Consider the following 27,597-nt stretch of genomic DNA (forward strand, 5'->3'; position numbering starts at 1 on the left):
AAAGTCCGTGCTCTTCGGCTTTACTTTGCTTTTTTTGTTGGTCCTCTACTTCTCTGGATCCGGTCTGTTCCGGGGTGGAAATTCGATAGCCCTGTGGATTGGTTGTTTTTTGTGTAATGTCATTCCGGTTCCCTAGCATGGCATGGCCCCATGTTACGAAGGGCTGAAGCAAAAAAAAATGGTCCGCGGTCGACGCACGCCAGGCAATAAACGTTATTGCACAATCCTCCGGGGCCTGACGCCGCAGGAACGGTTGAGGAAGCCACAGGGGAGAGAAAGAGAGTTCGGGGTTGCCCCCGTTCCGCTGACACAGTCAAATTGCTAAACTTCCTATGGGCCTATCGATTCCAACTGTCAGCGTGGACATTGGTTTCAAATGCCACCGATGGACTTTCTGGAATACTTTTTCCTCCGACGAGTAGGTTATGTTGCGAAACGATTCTGGCCACACTTTCCAAGTACCTGAAAAGTGCGGTGTAAATTGATCCGTTTTTCCCCTGCAAACCCTGCGGAAAACCTGGAAAACCACCGGATCACCGGTGGGTATTTTCGACAGTTCCACGCGCCTGCCATAAGCCCGGCCAGCGGGATGAGTTGTCGAACTGTCCCTGTTCGGTGAGCCAGCTGTTTGGTCGTCCGGGGCGTTTTATGGCGCATTGTAAAACCCCGAACGGAACCGTGCTCCGGACACTCGATCTGCAATTTAACGGCTTACGGGAATGATAATCTACCCGACCCCAACGACGGATGTGACAGAACATGTTTTAGATTGGCGAGCACCGGGCTGGTCGTTTTGCCGTTCCGCAGGTTTTACACAGGGATGGCTGATGAGGTCCCACTATTTTCTCCCGGTGCCGAGGGCGGATGCTTTGAAGTTTTGGGAAACAGATACACCCCCGATTTTAATAGGTTAATACTTCGATTGCCCATCGAACGAATGTTTCGAATAAAGACCGGTACGGGCAGCCTATCCGGTAATGCCATTCTGGAATTGGACACCCACCAGCATATCTATATGGCTTTGCAGAGGTTCGAAGAAATGGAGCCCAGTCGACCAGCGCTTCGGGAAGGTCCCGGCGGCTAGGAAATCCACCCCGTCCCGAGGGAGTTACCGAGAGATAGGGTCCACGGGCCTAGAGATCAATATACGACGCTTCAGATACTCCAGCAGCCGTGTGCCACCGAGTTTTCCCATTTGTCGCCGAATGCCCAAAATCCGGACGTCAGCCAAAAATGGTCGACAGCAAATCAAAGCAGTAACCAGTGCGCGCGGCGCGGCACCGTAATCTGTCATTTGTCATGTCCCCCCTTGTTGCCATCTACTACAATTATCGGTGCCCGTCCGCCGGAGAAAGGCCAGAGAAACACGCCATAGAAAACCATAACAAATCCCACGCTCAGGGGGCTGGACGAAAAGACAACAAACTTCGCGGCCGGCCGGGGCCATTTGTCGCAAGAAGTCCACTCAGCCGCGTTTGGCCGCGCACATCATCAAGTGGCATAACAAATTTATTGGACTTTTAATTGCATTTTCATGGGTTCGCAAACACTGGGCCCGAGAGGGGCCAAAGACCGTGGGCGCTTCCGACTGCCGAACATCTGCCGGAGGCGGAACTCACAGCCAACAAGCTGCCGGATGGTGACCAATTCACGGCGACAGCGAACTGGAACACACCGGGGAAGCCGGTGGTGTTGCTGTTGTTGAAATGGCAATCATAGGCGACCGAATTCGGGCCCAGTCTGTTAATCGGTTTATGCGTTTATACAGCGCCGTCGATGAGTCTCTGCTTTCATCCGCGAGGGGTGCCATTCGATATTCGGCAGTCGGTCGGAAAATGGTCCACAGGGAACTGACGGCCCTTTGATGTGCAGCAGCACCCAATATATTGATATTCGGATCTCTCGGATTCCTCCCGGACAATGGCCGGATTTCGTTTCAATTTCCGCCCCACAGTGCGTGCGCGCGACGAGAAGGTGATTTATTACTTCCGTTCTGCCGGAGTTGTCGAGATGTCTCGATTGAGTGTTCTCCGTGGGGGGCGTGCGTGCAGGACACGCCGTGGAAACAAATATTATTCTTTGGCTTTTTGATTGAACCAGAAGGAAATTTGTCACAATGTATTACTTGTGTTTATTGTGTCCTTTTTTCCCTATTGTCCACAGCCTGAATGGGGATCTTTGAGTGCAGCGGAATTGAACTTCTCCGCCGGGAAAGTTAATGTATCTCCCATTCTTGGCACACAAAATCCGAGAAGATGTACGGGCCCAGCACACACAGGATTACGATTGTTGAAACAGTCGGTAGGTCCCCAACACTCTTGAGCCTTCCGACACTCTCGAGGGTGCGCTCCGTCAGCCACCGAAATTTATGGCGCATGCTGTCACCCGGGACACAGTTAATCTGCCGGCGCATGAAACATTTAAACCGCAATGATTCTAATATGTTTCTCATTATTCACCCCTTGGGCCGGGCGATTAGAAGCCTCCGAGCGGGGCCGAGCAGAGTCTTCGCTGCATCTTCCCTGTCCCGATCTGTGTAATTCAACACTCTGGTGCTGGTCCCTCCCTAATGAAAGGGGACCACGGAGAACACAACGAACGACCCACGATGAGGCGTAATAACTCAAAAACGAGGGCAAACCCCGGGTGTGACGACCCCTTGAGCCTTCGGGCCAAGTAAACAACAACGAGAAATTAATTAAATCTTCGAAGGCGTGCGCCGAAGGCCGACTTGGAAAACTTCAACCACATGAAGGCGCTAAGTTTTCCCGGCTTTGCGGCCACGGGGGTTTTGAAAAATGAACCTCAAAAACCCGGAATACGAATCGATTATGTGCTCCGCAACCGCTGGTGCTCTTTTTTTGGGTGCCGTAAACGATTTACAACCATTTAACAAACTAAATCCCACCACACCATCACCGTTCCGGAGTTCGAACGGGTTGGGACCTCGGTCGGGGGGAAATCTCAGCCAGCCAGAGTGCATCGCCCGAGATGATGATGAGGCGGAGGATCGTGAGACGGTGACAAGTACCAGCAGCATATGCGACGGCGGCGGCGCGAAACGACTGGTAACGGGTAAACGATCCAGGATAAAATCAGCCAGCAGAATTGGATTTAACGAGCGCTGGTAACAAACACAAAAAATCACGGCCCCTATCCACTTGACAGGCGGCCACTCGTGACGAACTGGATGCTGGATGGTGATGATGTGATTGTTAATTTAAATTTCCACTCCAACCGGCAGCTGGTGACGTCGTCGGGAGACGGGCTGGCTGCAGATTAATTAACAAATTACACTAATGATGGTCGTGGCGCGCGTTTAGCCGCTTGCGAATCCTCCCGCCCAGTGCGGCAACATGGTAGCAGATTAAGTGCGCGTCCATGGCACACGATCGTAATACGATGTGTGCGGTGATGATGGCCAGCCGGACGAACGAACGAACGAAAGAGGTTAAATCCATTTGGCACTCAGTCAAATTGCATTGCGACGTCGCTTAAAGCGACGCATCGCCCAACCCACGCTGGCGGCCATTTGCAGCTGTGGCCGATCGCGATGCACAATCGTCGATGGCCTTCGCGAGGGATTTGCCTTTGTCCGGGCCCCCGGGGTCGGGGCACGAGAGCATTTTATTGACACCGCTCACAGACCCGTACACGCAGCATATCTGATTGACATTAATGTTCTGTGTATAACTTATGGACACGGGCTGGCAACTTTTGCTAATCTGCAAAACACGGACCCGCGGGCCCTTTTCATTCGACAAGAGAAAAGGATTTTTTTGTTCCAGGTTCCAGACGAAGTTACGTGAAACCCTTTCCGGTGCGTTCCTTAGGACTTCTCTTCGGGGTTGTAAATACGTGTGCCAGAATGATCGACACCGGTTCGTCGAACCCATGCGCAGCTCACGAACGGTCGTTAAAGTGGGCCACGATCCTCCCGAAATCCTTTTCGAACAATCGTCCTCCGCAGGCAGAAGGTTTCTCTCTGTTTCGGTGATCTCCACAATAAAATCGCTCGGCTTTAAATCAATTTTTACGATCACATCGCTGGGCTTCGTCCTCGTTCGCGACAGCTCGTGAGACGAGAATAAATTTCCATACGCGAGATCGAGAGGAACGTGGATCGGTCGGTTGACTGTATGTTGAGAAGTCGTTGGGTTATGCCAAAAGTGTTTTTGGGCGGGTTTTTGGTCACTAGACACCATTCATAATCATGTATCTGCCAATATATGTTACGTTTACAAGAATAAAGTATTTTAATTTTATTGCATCATTCAACGTTTTAAACACTGTTTAAACTTTCGGAGAAGACGATATCCCCTTTGGTGTTAGTGAGACCTTTAAGTGAGAGATATCTAAACCAAAGGATTAAATAAGTTTTTGGTTCGATTTTAGAGCAGCCCTTTTGAAGAATCATCAAATCGCCAGCAAACTAACTGACGACTAATAAACTATTTAAAACACATCCAACAAATCGCAAAGACTTTTCACATAACCCAACACTGCGTCGACTGCGTGTGATCCATTACTTTCCCGGAGGCCAATAACATACCAAACCGTTGTTAAAAATAACAGTGCCCGTAGTGTGACACGATCCTCCCCATCCGGCACTCGTCGTCACGGAAGAGTTCTTATTAATTTGCATAAATTACATCACAATCGGGACGAGACAGGCAGAGCGCAAATTCTTCCTGTTTGACCCAATGTTCGCGCTGCTTCTCGGTGGCTCTCCGGAGCAGACCGCAAGCAGCAACGGTCGTTACGCGGTGACAACAGGGTGACACAAGTACAACCGGATCTGGCTATTTTCGTGACGCAGCTTCAGTTTCGTGTGCCCGACCCGGACATTGCGCGCGGGTTGTCCCCGTTACCCGTAACCCCACACACCACATCGATCGGTCACTGCCTCGCGCTGAGATCGGAAGAAAGTTACTGAGGGCTCCGAGAGCATAACCGACATCGTCGTTGTCGCTGGGAGCATAAAGCGTAATTGCCTTTTTTAATGTGGCGCGAATTCCCAGACAAGCCGAGCCGGACTGAGAGCTATCTCCTTATGCTTCTTCTCGGAAATTCTTTTTCTTGCCCGTCCCTTGCGATGATGCTTCGCTCTTCTCCGAGGGGTGATCCTCGCCAAAAAAAAACCGCGTCACCCGTAACGGGATGCTGTCGCTCAACGGCGACTTATAACTGCACAATTCACACACGGCTGGTTAACCTTCGTCCAAAACCATGTAGTGAAAGAAAGTGCCACCGCTCGTGTGAACTTACGCGCCTGATCGAGGATCGCAAAGACCGATTTTTGCTGTCGCGCGCCACCACGGCGTGCGTTGCGTAGCCATAATAAATTAGCTTCACTTACGTATGCCCGAGATCGTGGCTCGATTTTGCATGGCTGTTGCGACACCGATTGGTCCCCTCCCTCCCGGGCAACGGTCCGAATGAGCGGACTGAGCTACCGAGTGTTCCCAGTCAGAAAATGGCTTCAAGTCTCCAAATTTCAAATAGTGCGAGTTGTTTGCCACGCTCGCATTATGATCTCATCACGCATCTCGATGTTGAAACTGTTTCTTAGCAGAGTGACCCAACGGCCGGCCGACGTTGAGGTGGCAAAGAATTTGTGGACCCTGTTTTACCAGAATATGCGCGCCTTCACCGGGCACTTCGTGATGCAAAAATGATTTACGATAGCGAACGGTGCGCGTACACGCGCACAAATTCCTTCAACTCTGCTTCGAGCTCAGTGCCGTGTCGTTGGGTCGTTGATCAACAACCTCAAACTCGGCCTCTGTATGATCCTTCGTTTTGGGACATAAATTAGACTCGCGCAACCTTCACTGTGGCTGGCGACCGTTGACACCAGGGAATAAAGGATACACGCGCACAACGTTTTGGGCATCATTACTCGGGAGTTTCGAAGGTCTCAGCGCAGTACACATCGCAACAATCCGTGTGTTTTATGAGTTCCGAGAGACGACCCCAAGACTCTGTTTGTAGAAATAAAATCGACGAGCAAATAAATACTGACTTTCTGCCAGTTGTGTGTTTGTTTACTTCCACTCGGTAGGTTAGGACCCTTTCTCGGTCGTAAGTGCTCGAAGGGCTTCGCTCTACCCGGGGAGGTTGCCTTCTCGTCAACCAACTCGGATTTGTGGTTACAATTTAAATGGTACAGCCAAAAGCGCGATCGCGACCACCGCACAAGAAGTAGCTGCCACCATACTGTTCGGTCAGGGGTTCGCTCGCGAAACGGGCGTCGTGCCGAGCGCGCATAACTTGGCAATGTTTAAAATGAGCGTAAATATTTACTTCATGCCTTGCTTCGTTCGGTCCCGGGTCCTGGTCCCGGTTTCTCCTATACGCCGCCGGGGTCTCCTTCCTTCGTGGTGCGCGCGCCGCTTTGTTGACACAAAATATGCCTGCGCAAGGCCATTCCACAGCCAGCTAACCAGCCAGCCACCAGGGGACATCATGCTGCCGAGGGACGTCCAATGCACAATTTATCGATAAAGACGCCGTCGTCGTTTTGGGTTTGTTTACTTTGCCGATAAGACGAACCGGTCGCAGTTGCCGTTCCAGCAGCTGAACTCCCAATACCCGTGCGAGGACCTACACTCCCTGGATGGAATTGTTTTGGTTAATTGGACTCCCTCAGGGTTTTGGTGGCTAAACGCGGCGAACCACAAACGATCCTATAGCAAACAACTGCAACTTTAGAACGAAGCTTAGGTTAAGTAGTTAATATGAAACTTTGTAATGCTATGCAGTTTGAAACAACAGCAACAAGCAACAAAGTTCTACGGGCTTAGTGATAGGCTTACGCTGTGAGTCAGTTGTTGGAAAAGCAATAACGGAAGCCGCGAAGTCCGACACCGTCACGTTGCGGTATGGCTATGGAAGCCCTTCATGGAATTAAGCACACCCGACGTATACGACGCTCCAATGGACGCTCTCTCTGTCTTCTATCTCAATCATTGACCCCAATAACCTGCTCCCCAATTTCAATTTGTTCTGCCCCACACGAGAGTGCCGCGGCGTGTGCGTTGAACGCCGCCGAAAGATGATGAAGTCGACAATCAAGCAATTTGAACAGAGTCTTGGGGCTGACGGTCTGTGTGAGTTGGTTCCGTTGTAGACCTCCACCTTCAGGGCAGCCTATCCAATACGCGTCCTTCTGGAGGTCACTCAGGAGGCTGCTTGTCTGCCTTTTTTTGTGGAACGAATCTTGGACCCCTCGGGACGTAATGAAATCTTGGACCGTCCCACCAAAGGGTCCCAGGAATTTCGGGTCCAACACGAACACACTGAGCTGTGCTGGGCTAATTGCATCGGAGAGCCTCGCAAAGTTGCAACGACAGGAAACTCGTTTCAGTGGCCGCCTCGACTCGTGGATCGAGAATGCGTTGTGTTGGCGTCGCCCTTGAGGCGAACTACGGCGGCGCCGGGCCGCGAGGAATGTTGCAGTTATCTTCCACTGGTCCCCAGCCACTCACACCGCGCACACCTTCTGTAGGAGAGACCAACAGACCAGCGACCAGACCGTGGTAGGTAAGTCGCCAGTCATTACGCCATTTAAATATCGAATGTGCGCGTCACCAACACATCGATGGTGGCCGCCATTCGTGACACACTTCACGGTGCCCGATCGAAGATGGAGACTTCAAAGCCCGAGCTGACCCCGGCCCGAAGGGTAATGTATTGGTGTGTTCGATTGATTGAATCATCAGTACTCATCTGCGACTCGCGCCTTGTACGATGCTGTGTATGTAAAGGGTAGTAGAAAAGAGAGAAAAAAAACATGAAGAAGTATCTGAATGTCGATGAGTCACACACAGCGAATGATCTTCCAAGGGAATTCCACGAATCTTCGTTTGAAGTTCTCCGAACAAGAGAGCCGGACCGGAACGACGACGAGATTCATTGATGAGTCGTTAAACGTCGTCGCGTCGTCGATCGCGCGGCCACCGAAATTGAGAAAGAGGATCAGACCCTCGCCCGCGATCAAGTCAAGCATGAAGTCGACTTTAATGGTTTCACTTTTCAAATAAATAAACCAATCAAGGCTCGCGCGCCCGGGGCAGATTCGGATAATGATTCCGACAGTGAGAGAGAGCGAGATTCCGGGCCACCGGCGGTTGCTGGTGAAGACGGTGAATAATTGATTACCGACGAAAAAAAACGGAATCCAACGGAAGTACCGGAAAGAAGCGACGCGATTGGAGAGACCGAACCGCCGAGGAAGAAGAATCGTAACGCATCCATCATTCAATCGACATCGGTTACTGGTGTTGATCATGTTCCGAGCGGCACTGTAGACCGGTGCCGCGCCCCGGCCCAGTCGTCAATCGGAGTAATCGGAGTCAATAATTCACCCTTTCGCTGTGAGAGGGTCTCATTTTCAGGGGGTGGGAACTGCTCTGCCTAGTGCCCCCCTCCCCCGAAGCACGGATTGATCGATCGGTTCGAGCACACGTTTGAGGTGGAACCTACTCGGGTTGATCTACTTTTACCATTCCGGAGCAGCCAGTCGACCACAGTCACTCTCTTCGTTTCCACGGCAACGGCCGGCCGGTCGCAGCCATTCCGAACTGAGGAAAAATGATTACAAATTGATCGGAAGACCACAAATGCATAACGCAGCGGCGAAAGTGTTCCAGTTCCACACAGATCGCTGAAATGGAAAACAAATGGCAACCGCCGCGTAGGACGGGTTGGCTGCGTGCTTGATGACCATTAGGGGCCCCCAGGAGGGGGCCCAGACCGCAGCCTAAAACGTAACCTCAAACTAGTGAGCATCGATCGTTCGGCGGCTGTCGAAACCGCTGCAGAAAGGCTAATGGCGGCCATTTAGTATGTCAACGGCGGTGCTGCTGATCTCGTAAATCCGATCGCGCTTGCTAATAATATCGCAGTTCCATAAGGTTGTTGCGCGAGACGGGATACCAGATTACTATCGGTTTTGTCCAGAAAACTGATATCAAGCCGTCCGTCCAGAGGCAGGCTGCCTATGGTCGGGGCGTGCGGTTATTCGATCTGTACGAATGTACGTATACCGCGCGGCCGCGCGGTCTGAAATCGATTACTTGCCATTGGCATTCCGTGGAATTGGCCATCGGTCCCCACACGTAACGGACCCTTTGACCGATACCCCCCTCATTTCTGTCGCTGGTTCCACTCGAGCATAGCACAAACCGAACAACGAGCGCTGTGGCACACAGAGTTGTCTCCAGTTACACATCCACAGCAATCATGGCCTTCATGTGTCACGTAGATTACCCCATCTATGGAGATTGCCCTTCCTCTCCTCGAATGCAAATCTGAGAGACTGATGAATGAATCACCAACCTACGCGAGTGGTTGCCACGTTTGTGAGAAAATGTAACCTACGGACCAGTGTGGCATGACTACGCTTGAGTATCCATCATTGTTTCCCATTCTGCCTTCGAAAGATCGATTGTTCCCGGCTCACATAGAACACACTAACGTGGTGATTATGCGCTGGTGCACTGCGGGCGTACTTGTGAAAGTGGCGCTCCACCAATTGTTTCTGAAACGAAATGGAAGCCAAAATAGAAAACGAAATCCGCCGAACCGAGATTTGTATCAATAGATGATCGCACGCACGCAAACAGGGCGTCGTTCGTGGGAGATCATGGCACTGGAGCGGCCTAAAACTCGAATGTTTCAAATCTCCGTACACAAATATGTTGCGCGGCTTTGGGCGGGCCAAAACATGGCCATCGGTGCGAACACTATCGGTGAAACCGTCCGGATGAACGCCACCACTTGAGATTTGGTCGTAGGCAAACGCACAAACAATCTTACCCAAAGACGAAGCCGAAATTCGTACAACTCAAGTGGCTCCTGCTTCGGGGGAAGAATTTTCTTCTCTGGGCCCATCTGGTTTGTGTTGCTCTCGGGCGCGGCGCTGGTTCTCAAACACGTCCGCATGGTTTATGAGCCAGCAATGAGGCCTGTGTTTCGAGATTCGTCCGCAATTGAAGATCGTTCAAACCGAGCCGATCAGGAAAACCAGAAGCTGGCTGATCTCGGAACCTCAATCGATCTCGTCTACCTTATGGCGTCGGGGAGTTCCACCATCGTCCGTACGCTTTACAATACTTCTAATTCTTTTTGACTTGCGCCTAAAATGCCCTGAGTACGCCAGTTCCGGTCTACGGTGTGTGCTGCCGAAGGAAAAATGGAAACAATGAGTAACAAGAGTCTATTGGTAAAATACAAGCTCAAACATTCGAACAAGTTGGCAAACACCGCACAGACAACAGCTCTCTCAGACGCTTTTTCCCGTTTTGGCGCAATGCTGTTGCTAGGCCGGTACTAGCGAGCCACAGCAAACAGTTACCTGTTTGCCTCCGCACTGCACCACTGCTCTTGCTACACCCAGCGACCCAGTTAGGGATGCTTCGGCGGAACTGACGTTAAATGTTTGCGGAGGTTCTTCTAACTCAGTGTGGCAGTTGGAGTGTTGAGTCCACGGTACTGCTGGCTAGAAGAGAGATGATCGACATAATAGCCAGCGGGTATAGTTAAGGAGCTATACTTACGGGGTCAACTTCCGGGGCGTGCATAACGAGAGCGACTTTACAGCGACAGCGTCCCTCTGGGAGCAGTGCGCAAATCACGAACCAAACTTCGCCTACGCCAGGAGGGTGGTTCGTTTCGGGTCAGTGACTAGTGACCCCACCCAAAATGCTTCAACTCCCCAGTAGCCAGATCATGATCGAGACCTCGCTACAATGTCCATTCGACGAAAACTAAAATACGAGCGACGGTGAACGAAAATTATGCATATGGTCCGGAATAGGGTTTGTCTCTCTCTTCCAACGACCCAGAAGAGAGCCGCCCTCCGACGTAGGTTCCATTGCTTGAAGTGGTCCATTGCTACCAACGGTGGTAGTGCTACCTTCTTTTGTTGTGTCTAATTTTGCAATCTAGTCGTCGGGTCTCGGAGGGGTCGCGAAGGAAAGCGGCGAACCAACCCCTCTCTCTATGCACGGAACGCGAACTGAAAAACGCAACGAGGCCAAAGATCGGACCACGCGAACCAGCGCGGACGCTGGCTGACCTGGAAAAAGGCCAACACATAATAGCATAATGGAAGCCAACGGCACGGACGGAAAAGAAAAGCAAAACGAAACCGAAACGGTCCGTGAACTATGCTCGCACCACCGGGGCCTACCAACGACGGACCGGACCTTAGCAAATCCGCGGGGGCGCCCATTGGTGGCGAGGGGGATCGCCCCTAGCCCACCTCAGTTCCGTCGCTCTTTCTGTTTCCATCGATGATTTATGATGGCGATGACCACCGTGTGCAAACGTTGGCCGGGTCTTGTGGTGCTCGATATGGTGAGTGGTTTAGCGCTCCGGACTGGCCCAAGAGCGTGTTTGGCACTGCGACGTGGAGACAACCTTAAGCTCATGGATTCCGTGTGTTCAACAAGTCGATCGAACCCGTTTCGATATCTACGGTACATTACACGGCATGAATCATGCCCGCGCCGCCTTACCCATAGTACTCTCGATGAGGATACAGAAACGAGAAGTACTTCCTCCCAGTGCTGGACCTTTTTATTTTTAAACCTCCGTTCCTTGCTAACAACGCGCACTAATTTCGTCGGGTCCACTGGCGGACATTAATCGATCAAATAGGCGAAGGTTAGCCCCACGTGCAGTAGTGGCCGCAGGCTTTAAAATCCCCAAGTGGCTGCCCTTTGTGTTTGGGGTCTGCGACGACACCAACAAGTTTGACCTTTCTTGCCACAGGCACACACAGCTCGCGGGGCACATCATACGAGCCCAGGCAAGCCGATTGACATTGATGGCCGGCACCGATGTTGATTTGTTGTTGGAGTGTTAATTGTGCATCGCAGCAAACGGCGACTGAAAACCCATCAAACGGCCTTTTGGATGAGATGCAGCAGCCAACCGGGCAGCAACCGCTTAAGAACCGTATCGAATCGGAAGAAGAAAATTCCCGCCAGTTTGGGTGCCCCCGTCGATTGAGCTCTGCCTTTCTTCGTTCGACGGAAAAGTCACGTCGCTGAACCGTAAATTATGTTCCATGTTTACGCGCCCGGACCCGGAGGCGATATGGTGAGAACTTGTGAGGTACACTTACCGCCTCGTCGGGAGTTGTTGCCGGACTGTTTCTGCCCGTTGCTGGTCGATGCTCTTCCAAGAGGGGCCCGCCCCACAGCAGCCTACAACAAAAATGACGAGCATTGTTTTTAAACTTTTCCCCCACAGTCACGAAATTAACCTGCGGCTGCGTGTTATGTGAGGGAAGAAGAGAGTGTATTATGTTCTTGGGGGCATCCCGGCAATAGACCACCATCCTGCCGCTGGTGAGAGTATCGCAACAAACGATCTACGCGAGCAGAGCGCTGGCCATAGTTACTTACCCCGTTATATCCATCATCGCCGCCGAAGGGGTCGCAGGGAATAATCTGTTAGCTGAGCCGCGCGCGCATGAAATTCAAGACGATTCAAGATTCCAGATTTTAAAACGAGCAACACACAGAGGGTAGCCACCGCCATCAAAACTTCATTCCATTCATGGCCTACCCCTCCGGTTGGGGGCACATAATTGTCGGCTCAACCACGACGACGGAGAGAAAGAATGTGTAAGAAGTTTACAATTTTCTCCTTCCCAATCTCTATCAAAGCAGGTCGCTGTAGCTGCTGGAGGTACTTGAAGAAGCACTCGAAAGCGTCATCGCACACAAAACATCGCAGCATCTTCACGTCAGTGTCAATGGCTCGCTCGAATAATGCCGAAGGGGATCAATTTCGGTTTCATTTCAAACCACACGGGATCGCTTCTTTTCTTTGCCCTTCGGTTCATCGGGAGCTCTGGAGTCGGGAGCTGGAACTTCCACGGTCTTCGCAGGGGTCGCTTCTCATGGTGGTGATTGTTTTTTGCTGAACGACGAAGACATTTCATCACGTCTGCTGTTGAGAACCTGAAACCCAACAGGTTCCACCGCTGAGGCTACCCGTCATGTCATCGCTTTGTATCTAACTCGGCTTCCTCCAAAGAACGAAATGATTCACTTCAGCACCCGCCAGGTTTACTGTTTTATGTCGTTTTGATTTATTGGAAATGTACACAACTCGGACGACGAGTGTCCGTACATTCACCGGACTGTTGTGTTGTGACTTTTGTGTATACTTCTAGCCACCGCCGCGCTGATTGTTTGACGTTTGCTGAGATTTGTTTAAAACACTACAAAACTAGGCTTACGATTTTTATGACGAATGTTTTAAAAGAATGGGCCCCATAGCGCGGGCCTAGGTTTGCGCTGCTGCGAAATTAACTGCGAGATGCAACACCGAGACGCGGCGCGCCGAGACCCACGGTTTTAAAAAAAAAAAAAAAAGGGAAACCGAAGAATTATGCTACGAAACAATGAGAGATCTACTGCTTTGCGCAACATAACATACAGACGGCCGAGGCGACCGGTTGGAAGAAAACTATGCGTTTCTGTTTTAATAAACCGATCGCAAATTAAGTGTAAGTTTGGAAGAAGGGTTTCTAGTAGGAATGTTCTTCACTCTCGAATGTTCCTCACACCGCCCGTTGTTCCCTCGTTTGAGAGTAGCTGAGGAGGATGAACTGGAAGCAATGGCTTCCCTCATAAACATAACCTATCTTTTTATACGGGCACCACAATCTCTTCCGATCGAATCTTACTACGCCCAGCTGTACACTGCTTTGTTCTGGTTTGCCAACGGTTTTGTTGTACGTTTAGTATGCTTCTCTATTATCCTTTCGATCATCCCTAACGCGGTCGATTTAAAATTCTTTTACTATACACGTGAAAAAACAGGAAAGCTGCCGGCTTGTTGGGTTTGCCTTTTCAAGCTCTACTGCACCGCTGTTGCGGAGTTATTAGGCCTTCGGATTGGCGTATCCTTTTCGTATCACACCCTGTCGTTAAGCGCAGCTGCCCCGTTTCTCTTGTACGACGATTTATTCTATCTAATAAATACACAAAAATATTCTTTTTCCCTTTCGCGGATGGCGACGCCGGTAGTGTGGTAGTGTCCACGCGCTGCTATCCGCCGCCGCGCCAGCAGCGTCTAGCGTTTTACATTAAAATTTAAAATGTCTACGCGCATGTGTAAGGCATCGGGTTTTGTTCAGTTATCGTAAGGCTGTTTTTGACTATGATCTATTGTTACTTAGTTTTCTCGTTCTCTCTCTATCTCTCTCTCTTCATACTCACCAGCCGAGATCCACGTCTCAATTCTTCGCTGCCCTATCTTGTGTCAAAAATATACTCCATTTCAGGGATAGATACAGCAAACAACGAGGAATGGTCCATCTTCTCGGTACGGCGCTCGGAAGCGTACCTCTGGATTCTAGCTACCGATCAACAGAGTCCATTGATTGAGGAATTCTTCGAGGAACATCGAAGTTGGGTTCAATTTAAGGTTGCCGAATTTTGCTGTACGCCATCCCCTACTTTATTCACCTTATTACAGATAGCAACCAGAAAAGGGTTGCCATTGATCGAGGTGACTTCTTCTACTGTGGCCACCACACGTAATCGTTATCCCCTAAGCTCCTTAGTTAGCTTTCGTACGTCTATTTCTCGCTAATACATATAAAAGAAATAGAAATCTATTTCTTCTTCCGTTGTTTTGTTTGCTCCCCTCGCACTAAATGCTGTTTCTCGACCAACACCATCTACTGTCTCAAATGCTTTGCTTTCGCGGAAAATGTGGTTTCCACACGGGGTCTCTCTCTCTCTGGTACCCGGGCCATTTTATAGTCTTTCTCCCGAAAGAAGTCTTACGAATTTCTCCCACGAATGTCTGTACATATTTTTTATTACTTTTCGCACACACCCAACCACTGTGTGTCTTTCAAAACAGGAATCGCAATATCTTAAACCAAAATTTGGAAAAAGGAGAAAAACAAAGATAATCAACATATCAACGGCATCGTTGGCAGTGTTTTGCCTCGCAATAGTTCAGTTCCACCAGTTTTGGTGCGAATAATTCGACTCTACTACTTATCATTCTCGTACATTATCAGCTTAATATTACAACTAATAAAAGAAAAGGAAAAACTAAATACATTTGACCACCCTCCCGCGTGGAGCGGGAGTCCTTTTCCCTATTCTATTTCATAATTAGTCCGGCTTCTCCCACTAACAGGTTCGGTTATTGTTCGTACGTCACTCGCCCATCTGTCCACCTTTGGATCCCCCGCCCGTCACCCTTGACATACATCCCGGCGGGGTGTTCCCTCTAGCAGCATGTAGGACCCCTAGACAAGGGAGCGCTTCCAGACGTGCGTGCCACGAACGCATGAGTCACCCGGCGCCACACGACGCCTACAACATCGTCACGTTCGGAAAGTACAAAAAAACAAAATGTATGTCTATGGCGAGTTAGACTTCACCACCATCTAGCCAGAGGGCCAGCCACACAGACAGGTCTCTCGCGTGCTGTGGCTGCGGGCAAAAAACCCATTCGAGTCATAAACACAAACTCCTTTCGAGCGCACTGCACACCCCGGCACCGCGACGTCGTCATCGGGGGGTCGTGGCGTATTCCAAAGAGCAGCCACCCATCGCCCGGACCGCGCTCGGTAATCCGGCGTCAGTGTTGGTTTCTTAAGGGATTACGATAAAGGCTTAAAACTGCGAAGAAGCGCGACGGATGCGCTTTTCTCAGTGTCGCGTCGTAGTTACCTTCTCTCTCACACCAGGTTGGTGTCGTCCGTACGTTAGCCGTCACGATCTGAGTCATGACTGTTGTTCCGTTATATTTCCCCCGTTTTACAGTCCAAGGATTAGGCGCTGCTCTATGTGGAGGCTACACCTATATGTTCCGATTGTTCCGACGCGTGGAAGGGTACAATATTCCTTCTTTTTGGGCGACCCCAACAAGCTCCACTGTGCTACGCTTTGCGAAGCTTTTCTCGAGGGCAACCGTTGCGAGCTGGTTCCCTCCGTTAGTTACAACCTACTTCTGGGTGTTCTGCTGTGGCTCGCGTCTTTGGCTATCGCCAACTAAGGACATTCCCAATTCTCCTGTGCAGCACAAGCCCTCCCCGGTCTTGATTCTTATGCTCCTGAAGAACATCTTCCCTCTGTCGCACCCTTTATAACATGATATGCGCGTCGCGTGTGTGAATGTGACTGTGTGTTACACTTTTCTAAAGATCACAAATCATTACTTGCTAATCGGCTGATCGCTCACGTCCGCTGTCTCTCTATCTGTCTCTCGCTCTCTTGTCTCTTCGTGCTGCGATACCTCATCATATCCGCCAGCCCTCATCGTCATTCGAGTTCGAGTCCGAGTCGGACGGTTCCTCGCCGTACATGTCGGCCAGCTTGCGGAACCGTGGGCCAAAGTTGGACAGATAGTTAAACTTCAGATCGCCCTCGTCCGTGCAGGAGGCCAAACTCGAGAGCGAGCCCGTACTGTTGCCATCGCCCTCGTACGCGTAGTGCCGCACGTCGTCGATCGGATACGCGTCCGCATCGCGGTCGCACGCATCCTTCTTGTCGGTCAGGAACGCTCCAATGTCGGGCATCTCGCCCGCCGACACCTCCTGCTGGCGCCGCTCGTTCGTCGTCGTGCCGTACGGTTTGTCGACGTAGATCGGCGGGGCCTGCAGCACCGTCAGGTCGTACTCGGCGTCCCGCTCGCCACCACCTTCCTCCTCATAGTTGATGATCGTCTCACGGATGTCGTCCATGTCCTTCTCGTGCCACCCGTCCTGGTGCTTCTTGTGCACCACCACCGCCAGCAGCAGCACCAGCAGCACCACGATGCAGGCAATGATCGCGATCAGGAAGTACGAATCGATGCCGAACGAAACGGCGACGGCCACCGACCGGTGGCAGCCCGGATCCACGTTCTTCGACAGGCTCGGCATGCCGAGGTTGTACGTCCGGTCGTTGATCGTTAGATTGCGCAGGCACCCGCTGAAACCCTGCGTCTGCGGTACGTACGTCCAGTTGTACAGCGCACCGAGGTACTCGAGGTTCACGAGCGCTCCGCCCAGCTGGAGCGGCGCGTTGACGTTCAGGAACCGGTTGGGACCGCGGGGCGCATCCAGGCTCATGCACGTCGACAGCTTACAGTTGTCGACGATCATCTCGACCGTTTGCGGCTGGAGCACGAGCTCGACGGTGAACGGTTTGCCCTGGGGGAACCGATGCCGGTGCTCGATGCGAATGGTACCCGAACCGTAGTCGAGCAGCAGCACCGGAAGACCCTTAACGAGCTCGAGCGCCAAGAAGTCCTGCACCGGGAGGCGCGGATTGTACCCGAGGGGCCCAATGTACAGGACCAGACCGTCCTCCTGCTGTGGCGATAGCTCCAGACTGATACGCGTGTGGTTGCACGGGCTGATCGGGGGATACAGGGCATACCCGCTGCCGTAGAACCCGATGCTCAGCATCTCACAGCGTGGTCCCTCAAATCCGTCCAGACAGGAGCACCGATCGTTCACGAGGTAGCCCCCATTCAGGCACCCGTTGTCCGGGGCGGGCACGTCGCACACGCACTCGGCCTGCACGAACGCATTCACGCCGACGAACGAGCTCGTGTTGGTGTAGACGGCGATCGGGACGTTAGATTTGTAGAGCGTGTTCTTGCACGACAGCTCGCAGTTGCGGCCCTCCTCGATGCACTCGTCGATACCGACGAGCAGGATCGGGTAGCCCACCTGTTGCTCGAGATCCGCCAGCTTGTAGCCGAGCTCGCCGTTCAGGCGCTCCGGCGCATAGTACGGACTGCCGTGGGCCGAGAAGCGCACGTCGAGGAACGTCCCGTTGGCACCGTCCCGCTTGAGCACCGTAAACACGTCCACATTGTCGCGGCTCACGTTAAACGCACTGGCGATCGCATTCTGCAGCCGATCCTTCGGGGTCGTCGAATGGCCCGGTGTTCGCGACACAAACGCTTCGGCCGACACGTTGTGGAACCGGATCGAACCGCTCCGATCGACGGCCTCCTCCGGGATCTCCTTCACCGTCACGGTTACCTTCGACAAGACGCTGTGCCGTGGGAAGTGATTCGACTGTTCGTGCACCACAAAGTGTAGCTCGTAATCGCCACCGCGCGTCCCCTGGAGCATCGTCAGCATGCCGGTGCCCCGGTTCAGATCAAAGTTGACCGCTCCAGCCCCATCGTCCTGGTCGCCCCACTCGAACGTCTTATCCGGAAGATCCCAATCGTCCGGATCGTCCACATACACACGGCCAATCTCCGTGTTCGGTGACTCGCCCTTGTAGTTGTACACAAAGATTCGGCTCTCGCCCGCCTGCATCGGATTGTCGTTCTCGTCGCCAATCACCAGATGAAGGATGCTCACATCGCTCATCGGTTCCTCGCCCGAATCACGGATCCGGATCGGCACAAAGTACTCCTTCTGCTCCTCGCGATCAAACTCCACCAGCGCGTACAGCTCGTCGTCCTGCACCCGGAACCGGTCCCGTATGTCCTGCGGGGCGTTCGGATCGATGCTGAAGAAAAACGGTGGCCCATTCTGTGCCTCATCCACGTCGTCGGCCGTCAGCTTCACGATCATACCGGGCTCACGGTTCTCGTACCACACCACCGGCATCGCGTTCGAGAGGCGCGGCGCATTGTCGTTGATGTCCTCCAGGATGATGTTGACCGTGGCCGGTGTCTTCTTGCCCGCCCCGTCTTCGTCGGTGGCCGTGATGATAAACTGCCAGCTCTTGAAACCCTGCGGCGGGTCGCGATCGAGCGCCTTGCGCAACCGCAGGCACCCGGCATCGTCGATCGCCAGCCGATCCTCCTGCTCCTTCACGAACGAGTACTTGATGTGCTGCGGTTCGTCCCGGTTCTCGATGTCCGGATCGTACGCCTTCAGGATCATCACACAGCCGGGCGGGATCGACTCCTCCTCGATCGTCACGTTGCGCAGATCGATGAAGCGCGGCGGATTGTCGTTCACGTTTTCGATCTTGATCGACACGGTCGCGTTGTCCTGGAAGATACCGTCGTCCGCCTGCACGATCAGCATGTACTCGCGGATGGTTTCGTAGTCGAGCCGGCTGTTCACCGAGATGCGGCCCGTGTTTTCGTCGATCTTGAACGCGTCGCCCACGTTGCCCGAGATGATGCTGTACGTGATGAGCGACGCCGTGTCCTGATCCTGGGCCAGCACCTCAATCACCACCGTGTTGATGTTCGCATCCTCCGGCACGTTCTCCGCCACAAAGTGCTCCTTCACGAACTTGGGCTCGTGGTCGTTTTTGTCCGAAATCTTGATAATGAACAGCTGCGAAATGCTGTTCGGTTTGCCGTTCCGGTACAGCGCCGACGGTGAGTTGTCCTCGGCCACCACCTTCAGGTGGTACGTGTCCTGTGCCTCACGATCGAACTCCACCAGCGAGGTGATGTTGCCCGTCCGGCTGTCGATGTGGAAAAAGTGCTGCCGCTCATCGTCGAACCGGTACGAAACTATGTTGTTCGCCGGCGTCCCGTCCAGATCGTAAGCCCGCACCTGCATCACGGGCGTACCGGGCGGCTCGTCTTCCGGTATCGTGCCAGAGGTGACCTCCGTGAACACCGGGATGATGTCGTTCTCATCCAGCACCTTGATCTTCAGCACCGTCTCGGCGACCAGATCGTGCGAATTTTTCATGCTCACCGTCAGCGTGTACTCGGTGACCGTTTCGTAGTCGAGCGTCTTGCCGAGCTTGATCGTGGCCGTGTTGCCATTTTGCTCCAGCAGAAACGTGTTTTTCGAGTTCGTCTGCTCCGCGCGGCCCTGTATCAGCTCGAACACCACTTCCGGCTTCTCCGGGATGTTGGATTCCGCTTCGAACTCGGCCAACGACTCGGTGTAATTTTTGAACGTCTCGTTCAGCACGATCGGCGTCAGCTGTACCTTGGTGAAGTACGGTGGCAACTTGTTCGACTCGACGACCCGCACCTTCACTTCGACCTCCGCGTCCTGGGCGGCTTCCTCCTGCTGATCAACGTTGTACGCCCGGACGTAGATCAGGTAGTACTGTCCGGGGCTTCGATCGACCGGTTTCGTCAGCGTGAGTAACCCATTGTTTTCGTTGATCCGGAAGTAGCTGCTGTCCGACTTTTGTGGCACAATTTCGTACTTGATGATGCTGTTGTCCCCATCGTCCATATCCGTCGCCGAGATGGTGGCCACCCGTAGGTTCGCTTTCATGTCCTTCGTTACCGACTCCTCGTAACGCACCTTGTCAAACACCGGCGGATTATCGTTGATGTCCAGAATCGTCACCTTCAACGTGCACACGTCGTCGAGCCGCGGACGTCCGTTGTCCGTCGCCCGCACCGTAATGTAGATTTCCTTCTCGCGGATCGGTTCGTCACGGTCGAAGATGTGGGCCGTCGTTATTTCGCCCGTACTCTTGTCAATCCGGAACCGGGCCCGCTCGCCCACTGTCGTCACGAAGCTGTACTCGATCGACTGGCGCCGATCCGGATCAGTGGCCGTCACACGTATCACCGGCGTACCGACCGGTTGCTCTTCCTTCAGCATCGGTTTGTAATTTTCGCAATCGACGAAGCTTGGCTTACGGTTGTCCCGCAGGTAGTCGATACCGCCCGCCGGGGACGATGAAAACCCACCGGCAGCGCTACTGTAGGACGATTCTCGCGATACCGACCCACTGTTCGATCCATCGGCACCGTTCAGTGTGTTGTCCGCCTCGTAGAGGGTGCTGAAAGGGCTTCGTTTCGTGCGGGCACCCAGCAGTTCGTGCTGATAACGGTCCAGTCTGCTGACGGCCGCGAACGCCCCACCTAACCTCGTTCGTTCGTCGCCAAGGTGCTGTGTAGAAGAGGCTTCATTGTAGATACTACTAATGCTGCTGCTGTCACGGGTCGCTGCTAACACCACAGAAGGCACAATGTGGCTCCAGGACGACAGGACCACTAGCACCGCCGCCAGCAGAGAGGCTGTCCTTGAGGTTCTCGTCCACCGAGCCATTCCAGAGGCGGGTTTGTTTGTCATGTTTGTGTTTAGCACAGTGTCTCCTCGACGACGGCTCCCGAGAGCACGTCGTCCGGCTTCGAGAGGATGCGTTACCCAATCGGCACACAATTGCACCGAAAGATTACCTATACCTTCTTTACACGCTCGTCGATCGAATATCACTATTAGTTACCACCATATGCGCTTTGCTTCGCTGCGTGAATCCTGATCCGGTGATGCATCGGTCGCCCTTGCTGATGCATCGAAGATAAAGTATTGAATAGGTTGTCCACGGCCAGACTTCGATCGGTACTGTCTCTCCCCGTGTTCGCTCTCTATCTCTCTCTTTTTCTCTCCCCTACTGTCACGATAAGCCACCACGGACCGATAACGCTGCCGATTTTGTACCTTCCGATGGAGCACCGAAGTATGGCAGCAGAATAAAATGGTGTATTTCGATTATTGCGCTCTTCTGGGTAACCAAACGCACACCAATCTATAAAATGGAAAAAAAGGATAAAATGGGCGTTAGAAGACTAACCGTACACAAACCGAACCAACGGTAGAAAGCTTCGGGTCAACCCGTTTGCGGTGATAAGCAGACACAACCGCAAACATGTTATGATTACACCGGCCACAGGAAATGGATCGCACGCCGGAGATTCTCATGCCATGAGTGTGTGCCATTTTCAACCGGAGCTAAACGCCTAGGAAGCTCACGGGCGGAATGAGTAAATATATTCCCATTCTTTTGCTCCACTGATAAGAAAGGTGCGTTACGGACGCAATGCTCGCTGCGTGTCTTTCTCATCAGCAAACGCACGCTCCTTACGGCAGTATTGATGCCATTCGACCCTGCGATAAGCACGCTTCGTTTTCTTTCGAAAGGACGACGATGCATAGTTTAATGACCAACGTTCGGTCTTGCAGGGTGCGTGATAATAATGGACGTTTCAAATCGAAGTCTATTTACAGTTCCTGGAGCTGAAGCGCATTCCGGGAAAAATCAATGATCGACAAGAATCAATCAGAACTGCTGAGTGTGTTTCCATAGCATATTGAATTTTATATTGCTTCCAGCATTTCTCTTTCGATTTTTACAAACAAAAACAATCGACGGCTTCAATTATTTATCAATAAACTAAAACATCCGTATGCTTTTCACTCTACTTCTTAGATAACGAATACGTTGAAAGGTTGATCGTTGATCAGCATTGGTCGGTCGTATCGTCCAGTAATTATCGAATGATCATCAATTCTGTAGCGCACTGTCGCAACATGTTCACTGTTTCATTTGTTTAAACACAAGCCTGACGTTGGAAGTGGACGCAGCGAAATAGTCATCAATTTGCAGCAGCTGCGGTTTGCATCGTTCACATATGCACATGATTGAATTTCAGTCCAAACAGTGACCGGTATTGTGAACGCCACAACCCAGGCAGCGGAAAACACATTCTCAACTGGAAGAAGATATCCAAAGATGTTGTGAAGCGTGCATGAGTCAATTAATTCTGATGTCGATCGGTGAAGCAACGTGCTGCATCATCAACATCATCATGCTCCGACGAGTAGATGATTTACGGCAAGATAATAAAAACCATAAAAAAACCAACCCCGCTCGTCTCGTGCACTCACAATCCATAAACAAAAACAACACATTCGTGATCATAAAAGAAAGATGATCTTTGAGAACTCGGTTGTGTTTTATGGATTTGATGGGAAGAAAAACACGGGGAATGGAGAAAACTGTTTACATTTGAACAAATCTGGAGCCATCTTTTCGGTTCGCTTCCAAAAGAGAATCACCAATTATTGAAATTGGGTTGTCCTTAAAAAAAACTAGCGATCAAACCTGGAACAAGCGAATTGCGAGAAGCAATAAACTGAGCTCCAGCTTTGGCAGAGAAATATTTTCAGCATCTAGTAGTCTACCATAGATCGAGAAACATTGTATACATCGTACAAGCACGTGAAAGCACTGCAAAAAAGGCGCCAAAAGCATTGATTCGTCCATGGCCTGAATGCAATCCGACGGCATCTTGCCACCCAACTTCGGGGACCGTTGGAGTAGACGTTGAACCATTTTCGTCGCGGGCACACTTCCGGTTGCCATGACGCTGCTGAGAACGTGATCAACGCCGCGTGGAACCGAGAAAAGAAAATGGAACCCGAAGACTGGGCGGCCAGAGTCTGGTGAGGGAAGTGAGCCCGTTTCGGAGATTACAAAGCTAACAAAAACGCTCTCCACAATTGTTGTGTAAATATGCTCTAAGACCCTACCCAGTTGCCCTCCTTTCCTGCCTCTAACGGTCTCCTTACCTTTCAGACCGAGGCGACTTAAGAGCGTCGCCCGGATGCACTAATGTCTCCGTTTGTCGGCGACGCACCACACTCTGCTTCTTTCGCCTCTCTGCAGCACACGATTTCAGCGGAACTTTCAGTTTTAATCCGATCACTTCCGGTCCCGGTTTCGCACCTCACGCGTCGTTAATCGTGGACGGATAATTATCTTGGAAATGGGTGGAATGTGATGGACGGTTTAACTTCCAAAACCACGCTCGTTCACTTTAAATTCCACCCAACCTCGGGTTTGGGTTCCTCGGGGGGCCGGTAAAGGGCCAGCAGCAGGGACACACTTATTTCTTCTGCGCACGAACAAAACTCGTTTGCTGGTCGGTCGGGGGATCGTGTAAATGGGTTTACCGAGCTATAACACCGGAAACTGGTTTCGCTCCGGGTAGAAGAGTAATTTCCACCTCTTCTTCCCACTCACTCGCTAGATGCACACCGTAATTCCAACTCAGACGCTTCTTAAAGGCACGATTTCGTTGGCAAATTCACTTGTCTGCACATTCGGTACACTGCACAATATGCATTAGCATAAGAGAGTGGAGTATTTTTTAACTTTTGGCTCGCGTTCACTGCACGATACTTATCAACTCACTCGAGGATCACGCTGTGGGATGAAACAAAACACGTTATAACATTTTTACTTGGCCGCATAGAGAACCGTTAGCAACACGCGTTGGGTTTATGAAATGAACCGAACTATAATTGCTGTATGAAATGCAATTGCGAAACACTTTGTTCACCGTTCTGCTATAATCGTATACTTTGTGCCGGCATGCGTTTCATAGAAAATACCCTCAGAAAGTAAATAAACATCAATCAAAGTGACAAGCCCAGCGCGCTATCGACGCGGGCAGCCGATTGAGAAACTCGCAGCCAACTTATCGATGTTTCGTTGTTGTAGCTGACGAAGCACGGAGCGGGTAAATTGAAAATTCTCAACGATCGACGAAAGGCTCAACTAACCGGACGCGGCCGCGCTTTTACGAGGTGCGGCATGAGTCACCGCCGAAAGCAGCAACAAAGAAGGCCGAAGGCTTCAAAGCAGCTGCCACACACCGCATTCTAGAGTCGCGATCCGGCACTGATTTCGATGTGCACTTCGATTGTTCCACGCATTTGCGGATGGAAACTTTAAAAGCTTCCCCAAGGTTTTCATGCAGCCTGCGAGGTAAATCAACGTAAATGCCACGGGAAACGAAGAACAAGAAGGTAGTGCACGTCGACAAGGTTAATCTAACACACTACATTACTGCATTACAGCACTGCATATCACTCTTTGGGCGCCATCGATGACTCCACGCGCTGAGAATGTGTAAGGCTCGTTGCGCGCGTACTAAGCTTCTTGGCTTTCCTTGGCTCGTTTGCTTTGCACACAAAGAAAGCTAGTTTCCTCGATGCACGACGGAGCGAGCGGTTTCTATTCCTTCTTGTGCTCTTCCTTCCACTTCCACGCTGCCGACCACCTTTCCCCTAACGGGGCAGAGAGAGACGCACAAAGAAAGAACCGTGGCGAAGCTTTGACCACCACCGGATTCCCACTATCACCCCGCACTTAGCCCCTGCGCCGCGCCAAGCACCCAGAGAGCAGCGCACCTTTTCTGGTTTTCTTCCTCGTTTCTCGCACTTCTTCTTGCCCTGTGCACACCTATACAACCTGCGCGCGGGTTCTGTGGTACACACACATTCGCACACCTTTACATTGCATTCGAATTGATGACGATTCCTCTTCCATTTTCTTCCTGTTACCACACTACAATGCGCCGATCCGACGATGTTGTTTCCTACAGCAACAATAATTCCTTCTTTCGATCACTTAAGCTTGGTTAATCGCAGCGAATTCCGGCAGGCCATAAGCCGCAACCGAACAGTGGAGGTCAAGTAGTAAAGCGGGTTTGTCGCCGGACACGCGACACGCGTCCGTTCCGTTCAGCGCTCGAAAACAACGACTACGGAACACGTAAAATTCGACGGAAAATTACCTGTCTCTCACACGCAACAGCAAAAATCACTCAATTGAGTGTACTAACGTCCCCAAAACTATTACCAAATAAGCAAATAAACACAACACACAACCGCTCGCTCGCATTTTTGTTTGAACATTAAAAAAAATTGTTTCTGTGTATTTTCTGTCCGCCTGAATTTTCTGTCCGCGTTCCCGGTCTCCGTTTTTGTCTTTTCTCTCTCAACAACAGAAACCGCATGAATCGGTCCTTGATGATGATGAGTTCATTCCGTGGTTCATCTTGCAATCTGAAAAGACCGTTACAATCTCGTGGGCCGTTTGGAACTTTTTACCATCAAACATATAGAAGAACGTAAAAATGTACGACAAAAGCCTTTTGAGTGTTCTGGTGATTTCATAAATTCCATAAATATTATTCAATCATATTCTGATTGTTTAGAAACTATTTCAATCAATTGTCTCAACGAGGCTTACTTCTTAATCTACTGCAAACAATTTGCTTATATGTTTTATTTATTTTGCTTCACACGTGGTCTGCAACTGCGTTGACGTTTTTACTTTTCATAATATTTCGTTTTTGGCAATTCAAATAAAATTGAATCTTTTCCCAGAATTTTCGAGAACATTTATTAACGTTAACGTCAGTGTCATCATAAATTTGTCAAGTGTTCAAATTTTACTACAGCTGTTGAAGAATGAAAGCTCACATTTTATGCTCTTGTTTTAGTTTTGGAAAAGTTTATTCAAAAACAATTAAGGGGTTTTTATCAATCATTTTTTCTCCTCGCCATTCGTGGCACTTATGGCACTCGCAGACTTCTCATCACTGGGTTTGTCGGCCAATGGTTTCGACGGTTGTCCAGTCTGGGTGATGGGGATGCTCTTTTCCGGTTTCTGTTCGATCTCTTTCCTTGGGCAGCTGATAGTCAGGATGCCGTCCGATGAGAGTGATGAAGCGATATCGGTCTCGTTGTGTCCAGCCGGCAACATGTAGCGACGTACAAAATTGCGCGAAATGTATCCGTGTTCGTCCTGTTTCTCCTCGTGCTTTCCCTCCACGATGACGGATTTGTCCACGTACTTAACCGAGATCTCCTCCGGAGCGAAATGCTGCACGTCCAGATTGATTTGGAACTTATCGTTGCTTACATTCACTGTCGAGCCGGTGTCCCGATTGCTGGCCACACAGGAGCTGTGCCACGGGCGCTTGTAACATCCCGAAGGATGACTATGCTGAAGTCGGCGGTTTTGGGAATCGGCAGTGACTCCCCTTCCGAAATGTTGGTCGAGAAGCCGCGAGTTCCACAACGGACGGTCCCATTCGTCGTCCCACCAGTTTCGGAAGAAAATCGGAACGATCGACATTTTCACTGTTTGTTTCACGAAATAAAACTTTGCACTTGCACTTGACTTGAAATTGTCTAGAGAGATTGTTGGCGTCGCGATAACTTCTCGTTGGCTTAAGAATTTGCTTCGATAGCTTTCCGTGGTTCCTTTGATTTTGAACTGCTCGAAATTCGACCGACGGCGTTTTATATACGATGAACACCGCTTTCGAGAATCTGAAAGAAAATTCTCGAAAAACGGAGCAAATTCGACGAGCTGCTAGAAATGAACGCACATTCATTCAAAAGATGAGTCATTTTCGAATCGCGGTTTTCTTGTTTGAACTGCTGAATGTAAAAACAAGATGACGATTTTAATTTCAATATTATACATACTACAAATAATACTAAAAACATTTGGAAACGAGCTACTAATAAATGTTCTCGAAACTTCTGGGAAAACATCTAGAACTGGCTCTACTCTTTTTACGTTCGCCACGTTCTTCCAGAAGACCTTGCTCTCGGTATGTTAGAAAATAAATGCGAATATTTGTGAAATTTGGACGCATTGCCCAAAACGAAATAATATAAAAAGTTAAAAAGTCAACGCAGTTGCAGACTACGTGTGAAGCAAAATAAATAAAACATATAAGCAAATTGTTTGCAGTAGATTAAGAAGTAAGCCTCGTTGAGACAATTGATTAAAATAGTTTCTAAACAATCAGAATATGATTGAACAATATTTATGGAATTTATTAAATGCCCAGAACACTAAAAAAGCTTTTACGATTGTACACGATAAAGAACGGTCCACACGAGCAGTTACATTTTGAAAATTGTCAAACTTAGAAGCGTTCGACGAGCAACACTAAACTGACTGCGTGACTGTCACTTCTTCGCTCACTCGCAGCTCAATTTGTCTCTCCCGTCCGAAATTTGTCCGACTCGTCATCAGACAAAAAGTCGGATTGTGTTGGGCGACG

At 50.8% G+C, this 27,597-nt stretch overlaps 2 protein-coding genes across 2 annotated transcripts; both read right to left on the bottom strand.

The window, feature by feature from the left end:
* Window positions 1-16,291: 16,291 nt before the first annotated feature.
* LOC131215804 (DE-cadherin) lies at window positions 16,292-20,989 on the bottom strand. The gene has a single exon (XM_058210200.1). It carries the CDS (start codon window positions 20,987-20,989, stop codon window positions 16,292-16,294), a length of 4,698 nt encoding a protein of 1,565 aa, XP_058066183.1.
* Window positions 20,990-26,060: 5,071 nt separating this feature from the next.
* Window positions 26,061-26,687, bottom strand: LOC131215805 (protein lethal(2)essential for life-like). The gene has a single exon (XM_058210201.1). The coding sequence runs from the start codon at window positions 26,652-26,654 to the stop codon at window positions 26,061-26,063; it is 594 nt and encodes a 197-aa protein (XP_058066184.1). The 5' UTR covers window positions 26,655-26,687.
* Window positions 26,688-27,597: the final 910 nt, after the last annotated feature.

This window comes from Anopheles bellator, chromosome 1, assembly GCF_943735745.2.
Source record: "Anopheles bellator chromosome 1, idAnoBellAS_SP24_06.2, whole genome shotgun sequence".
Lineage (NCBI taxonomy): Eukaryota > Metazoa > Arthropoda > Insecta > Diptera > Culicidae > Anopheles > Anopheles bellator.